Below are 7,083 nucleotides of genomic sequence, written 5' to 3'. Positions count from 1 at the left end.
AAATGCAAATGCATTAGCATTTCTACGGAACAAGTCGCCACATGTTCCAACCCCCAACCTGGAGGGCCAGGAGACTGTGTTCGTCAGACCTCTAACCATTGACCAACCTGGTATGAGAGACTCTGTGAGTGTCGCGGGACACTCTCCAGTATAGCTCAATGGATCGCTGAGGTGCGCAAACCGTCACACCACGGTAAGGTCCAGTCTCTTCGTGACAGTCCAGCAATAAGTCCCCCTGATTGTTGGCCGCAGCTAAGTCACATACATACACACGTTTGGCTGTACTTGTAAGGACAGGAGGCACGGCCCTAATCAACTTAAAAGTGCACGCTGATGGATTAGAAGGTCGATACAAAATTTCAGAGTCTTTGTTTGACTCTAGCGGAAACTAGAGACCACAGTCATCGGCATGTAAGGATGGCCGTGGCACCGAGATGGAGATTCACTGCTCCCTTGGTCGAAATGAGTGATTCCTTTGCGACTAGCACTAGACTGACAATGGGACTCATTTGAAACTGAATGACTTATTCACTGTTTGTACTTCAGGATTTTTTCTACGACTTATCCATATTACGCTCTAAGAAATGCGCACGCATACGGACGGTGGGAATGTTGAGATCTTCATGTAAAAACCGAGGAGTAATCCGCTAGGTCAAAGATGCGGTTTGTGAAGACGTCGTTAGTTTGTTGATCACCACGCAGGGTGTGTTATGAGGTTTTTTCACCGAGTGAATATCACCTGGGATTAACCGCAGTGAAATTCACTATACGTAGGCCCATAGACGAGCAATGACTGAAAGGAATACTGCATCTTGGTATCTGCAGAAGTGAATGAGAGTTCCTCTTTCTCATTATGATCAGATGTCAACTGTGGACAGTTTGTGGTCGTTCTGGCCTACAGACTCGGGTACTAATACATGACAGGTTTGGACAGCTTGCAGGTGACTGTTGTAGTGTAAATTTGAACAGGATGGCGCATTGGCCACCCCACCCGCATGGCATTAAGGTGTTATTGTGACGGCAAAATCATTTGATATGGTTCCTTTTATAGATGTGCGCGTCTGGTTATAACAAGGATACCGAATAGTTCAGTTGGACGATAAAAAGAGGAAGTAAGAGGTACTAGGGAGAAGACTTCGATTAATGCACCTAGTTCCCCTGTCCCGGTGCCTGAAACAGCAAAAATTGCGTGTCGACCGACAGATGTATGTGTGACGATTCGTTCAAATCGTAAGTAGGTTGTTATGCTCATTGTGGTCATCTTTTGAATCGGAGCATCTGGGAATCGCTACGGCAACAGTCCTCTATTTTTCTCTTTTACGGCATGATTTGTTTCATAGTGAGTTTGCATCACTATTTATGAATATCCGCAATAAAGTATCGCGGGACGATTTTCGCCATGGGTAGTTTCAAAGAAATCGTATGAAAGGATGCTCCAGTAATGCGCGAGTTCTGTTCGGGGGGATATCCAGCCTCCCTCTAAAATATGAACGTGCTAGATGGCTGGTGATGCTACGTCGACCCAATGGTTCTTTCCATTGCCCACGTGTCCATCCATGAGCACCAAGTACCAATACCAAACGATTTAGCGATGGGGCCACCGAAAGGCAGGAGCTTCTAATACCACCTGTGTGAAGTTACAGATTGATGTTGGCCCAACTCCTGAAGACAAACTGTTTATAACGGACTGCAGCTCCTTCATCGTGAGAACGATGCCAAAAGCGCCCAGCCAACAAGTTTTACCCATGTTATTTTACCATCCACGAGTGATTCTTCAGTCCTAAAACAAACATACCATAGTCCATACCATATTCCACGGGAATGAACTTATTTAAACCACCGATGACCAGCAAGTTACGACTGAAGCAACGAGCTTGCATGAGTTTTCGAGTACCTACTGTGCTCGGGACAGAAGATGCAACTACTGTAACAACAATGAATGCGAATGGCACATCTACCGGGTCAGTTGGGGTATATGGTGGGTAAACCAAGCGACAGCGCGTAGGCGAATGACCTATCTTCAGTAGGCGTCTTCAGAGAAGTGCAAATGTTGTACGAGGTGCTCCGTATATTCACATTCAGCTTTACTCGAAATAAAATAAAACCGCAAGATCACAGCCAAATTCCCAGTGGCTGACTGCAAAAGGCGGGAAGAACTACAACAAGACATGCACAACAATAAGTACCGGGTCGAAAGGACTGGTGATACGGCTATTTGGTGAGCAAAACAATGTTTCCATAAGGTCAATATCAAACAAGGTTAGAATCGGAAAGCTCTGTTGAAATGTATCAAGGGTACGGGTGGACGAATTAGAAAACTGATGTCAATGGAAACAAAAAATTGGTCAAATGAAATAGGCAGATGAACGAAACAGCAAACACATGGATGGTAATGTCATCGGAGCGGAATATCACAAAATCTGGGAGGATATAGAGAGAGGGGTTAACACGTGTATTTAGGAACAAGAAGTAGAAATAGGTAGTTGGGCCCTATTGTTTAGTCTCAACCTAATCGGGTTAGCACTGATGGGTTGAAACTATGAAACAAAGGATAATGATGTGGTGTAGTGGGATGTTTGCGGTCTAGTCAAAAGGGACGCAATCGTGTGGTTATACACTAAGCCCCGTGTACACAATCGATCGGAGTGATAAGAATAAAACAGATAGAGAGTGTCAATCAGCGGGGCACCAGGCTAGAAATCAGAATGATGAGTAACAACAATATTACACCACCAACCACACAACCAATTATGATCTTTTTCTAGATAAATAAATGTTATTTGCACACAGGGAAGGGGAGAGAGGGAAAGGGAGAAACAGTAGACAGATTAACGTTCGTGATGACAGACAAGAACAACATGATAGTCAATGGACGAAGCTGCGATAGACCGGCAATCATTCATAAAACTGAGCGATGACATGTAATTATTGATAAAAAAAACTAGTGACAACGGTTCAGCTGTGGAATCTTTTCGGCGCATAGCTGCCATGCAACTCTATATATAAGCAACACAAACCGCACGAAAGATGTAGATGGCTGATGATGTCTGATATCTTATAATCCGCGATTACTCACTAAAAGAACTGAGACCAAATGGCACCAAATTGCACGCTCGAGAACATCGAATGAATCGACACAAGTGAACCGTACGCAATTAAATAACTACCTCGGAGTAAATCTAAATGACATCATCACGGACACGGGTGCATGCAACGCAGCATGAATTCGTACCGAAAGGATGGTTGTTGTTTTCGGGAACGAGGAAAAAACCCCAATCCCCCCTCTTCTGACTGCATAAATGAAAAAGCTGGAAAGAATAAATCAGAGTGCAACCTACTGACACGTCCCACGCAACCATAGGCACCACAGAAACAACGTAACGTTTCATACAACACATGCTGGTTAGTGAAAACAGGTAGATGAGTAGCGCGATAGAGTCGAAACAAGACCGATGATCGATACTAACAGTGAAGAACTAAGGGTATTAGGTCATTGCGTAGATTTTGGCTTGAAGTCAAGTCACAGGTTTGGAGAGTGTCGACACAGAATACGTGATCAAAACGAATGAAAAAATATCCCACGACGCCACCAGTAAGAACATGAGCATCGACACGCAAATCTCATGTGCCACTCTAAAGATAGAACTAACGTGTTACCCAAGCGTGTTGAACTTCAAGATCAATCGATTTCCATGACGCGGAATAGACCCCACAGACAACAGCTAGATTAGACAACGATAATCACAGGCCCATAAGTTTGAAAGCTTACGAACAAATGCAGAGAGAGTTTAAAATAGTTAAGTCAGACGGACCAGGGGGTACGCCAGTGAAAACGTAAATACATACTCGTTAAGGAGAGGTGGGACCTCCAGTGAAGCCCTGATCCAACAGATAAAGAACGAAGAAATACGACAATCGACCGGTAGCTTTCGGAAAGGTAAAGTTGCAATCAAGATGAACAGGGTTGACCTCGATTCCTGAAGACAACATATGTCACGATGGATCTATCCCGTGTATAGACAGACAGTTCACTCCACCACCAGGTTTAAGCTCGTTCAGCTTCAAAATTGCTTCGTTTACTGATTTGCATTCCTGAATGTGACCATGTAAGAGGCAAAACTCCTTATGGGGGACCAAAAAACGAACCAGATAAAATCCAGAGGTCCTATTCGAAAATGACAACCTTCTGTTCTACCAGGTTAGTTTGTACAGAGACTTATCCCATAGTACACACATTACACCATTCAGCCCAACCAATCCGACGAATCGCGTGTGAAGATTAGGGGCAGAACTGTGAAGTAGGGTGAGCGTTCGTGAGAACTCTGTACTAAGTGGAAGATGGCAGATGGGACTTTCATCTCATATTCCATTATTGTCAATAGTCGGTACCCTCGCAAAAAGTGGCGTGCTTCTAGTCAATCGGATGCGTGCACATTTGTTCTCTTTTTACTATAGAGGCTATTGGCTTTCTTCCGTCTTCCAAAACCAATATCAACTTGTAGTTTTCCAGCAGGCTATACTGAATTAGCCGAACTTTCGAGCATGAAAGCCATGATATCAAACCGATTAAACTTAACAATGGAATAGAAGCGAGATGAGTCTCAGAGCTCTAGTGATGACATAAATCAGAAACTGGAAGTTCCGGAGTGTGTGCGAGAGACAAAGCTGGAACACTGTTGTGCAAGATGTGAGCATGTTAGAAGCGTATACCACGGTTTGGCTAAAAATAACCCCATAAAGAAAAACTGAGCGACTCGAATAATTGAGTCGGTGTGCGTCTACACTTCCGCGGTTTCCGTTTTTTCAGCAATAGTGGTAAATCGGTTTCCCTTCCCATAATTCAAGGAAGTAGTTGATCTGGGTTTGGAGAGCGAGGGGGGTAAATAATCCGGTTAGCTCATTACGTTGACGAGTAGGAGCATGAAGGCGTGTCCAGACATTCATGTTGTTGGGTAACTTGCCGTTCATTCATCAACTAATTCGGCCAGAAAACTGTATCCACCCTGACCATGTCTTGTGCCAGGTCGACAGAGGAAATGCGCGTCCCGGCAGCACGTTTCGGATGCAAACTAACTGCCCACAAATTGTTACCAAAAACTTATTTCGGAAATTGTTTAAATTGATTCGGCATTTTACTCCAAATCTCGAATAACATTGCGGCAACAAACAGACTTCTTGTGATTCCGATGCCACAGGCTTGAAAGGCCTGTTATATTATGCAATGGAACCAAAAAGGGGCTTCGTCATTAGATTCGAGTAGTTATCTACTGAGGGGCTTACACTCTCGGAGGCCTCCTCATTACGATTAGGCAATGGGATGGGACTCTGCTTCATCAAACAGAACGAACGAACATTGGTGATCAGATGAACTTACATACAGACATCTGAATACAAAGTACCGGTAGTGGTAGGACGCAACACACGCGGAGAATTCAATCAGATTCACGAAGCTTGACGAGGTGGTGATAACACTGATAATTGGAGTGGATATCCGTTGACTGTACGGACTATACAACACTATTCTAATCGTTCAGCTGTAACACCCTTTCGGTGCCTAACTGTCATGCTACCCAAAGGAGGCATAAGGGCTTGGATTCTGCCAGGTTGCCCAAGCCTAGACAGGGGAAGTCGAGAGGTAGAGGTCGGACTCGAAACACGGACGTTTCGGTCAGCAAATTTGCGCTCTAACCACTTGAGCCATGTCACCCCATACTATTCTAATATGAGCCAAGCGTGGTTCACAAGATGTTTTAGGGGCAACACAAACAGGCTGATACCTAGGCATCTAACGACATTCAAAAGATAGTCCAGGCAAATAAATACCCAGGAACCTTTGGAATCAGACACGGTAGTCTCACGGGGAACCCTGTGGAAGACGACAACCGATGGACATAAAACAGGATACATCCATGACGAGAACACGAGAGACTAGCCGTTATAAATTAACAGAACACGCACTGCCGATGAAGAAACAGAATACGGCTTGATTTGCATAGTGCTTAGTGCGATCGGTAATGTATGTTCGCGATGGCGCACGTTAAAAGCTTGTGAAGCATAGACTTAATAGAGCAAAGTCTGACTGACAACTGGACCTGCGTAACAAAGAGGCTTGCCGAACTGCAAACTAGATGTTCCACACCTAAACACCGAAGAAACCCAGTGGCCAAGATCGGTAATGGGTAGTATTGACTGCGAAAATGCCAGACATTCCAGTCTCCTCGAAACCAAGTCTCTTGAAAATAGACTGAGTACTCCAGTCATATCAACAATGCAGCGTGAAACGAAGTTGATTAATCTAATGATAAAAGCCTGTGTACTGCTTGCAAAGTGTCCTACAACACCTGACTAATGACGGCTAATTAATATGATAGAAACGGCCTGTTGACCGTCACACAACACGAGCTGATGCTCAAGGAAAAGACAGAACGCTAAGAATGATCGATAAGCAATTAGAAAGGGACTATGGTGGGTCGAGGCGGGTGATGAAGACAGACGAACTGCTTGGTACAGTATGCTGAACATTGAGTTGGCATGACCAAGAGCGGCCTGGATGCTGATTCAATTCACGTATACACACACAAGGTTCAGATAAAATAAGGCAGTCACAGCTTTCCCGATAGCACAAACATGCAACACCTGAGGACGATATTAGCAGCTCAGGTTGTAATGACAGCCATTTACTCAACTCTGAAGCACATGAGACTGAAGGCAGGATTAACGTAGGGCAGTGGAAACGTGAATGCTAACGTGCGGTGCGAAATTCGGAACTGTATTGGTCACCACGTTGTCCGAACGCGGAAGCCTTCATCACAGGTCACTCCGTAATATTCTACGGAGGCATTTCACGAGACTTTGAACTAAGGTGATGGATACAATATAGGCATTTGTGGAATGGAACACACTACCTGTGTAACGGTGATACTACTGATGGAGGGGCACGCGAGTAGTATGTTGTTCGCGGAATTTCGCTTTGCGTCTTTTAAAAAGGGGAGATCTGTTGCGGAATTTGTGAAGTCGCTTTGTAACATTTGCTTGGATCTGAGCGATGAATGGAGTCAATGAATATCCAGGAAAGTTCAAGAA

At 44.5% G+C, this 7,083-nt stretch overlaps 1 protein-coding gene across 1 annotated transcript in view; it reads right to left on the bottom strand.

Moving 5' to 3' along the window:
- T265_00165 (hypothetical protein) overlaps positions 1 to 7,083 on the bottom strand; it is a gene marked incomplete at both ends in the record, with an annotated part of 51,011 nt that overhangs the window by 10,459 nt on the left and 33,469 nt on the right. Inside the window, one exon of the mRNA XM_009163822.1 lies at positions 2,187 to 2,318. Coding sequence (XP_009162086.1) covers positions 2,187 to 2,318 — 132 coding nt within the window. The remainder of the gene's footprint in view (positions 1 to 2,186; positions 2,319 to 7,083) is intronic.

Source organism: Opisthorchis viverrini (genome assembly GCF_000715545.1).
Source record: "Opisthorchis viverrini unplaced genomic scaffold opera_v5_1, whole genome shotgun sequence".
NCBI classification, from domain to species: domain Eukaryota; kingdom Metazoa; phylum Platyhelminthes; class Trematoda; order Opisthorchiida; family Opisthorchiidae; genus Opisthorchis; species Opisthorchis viverrini.
Note: the sequence above shows the minus strand (reverse complement) of the source record. Positions and strands in the feature narration are given on the sequence as shown.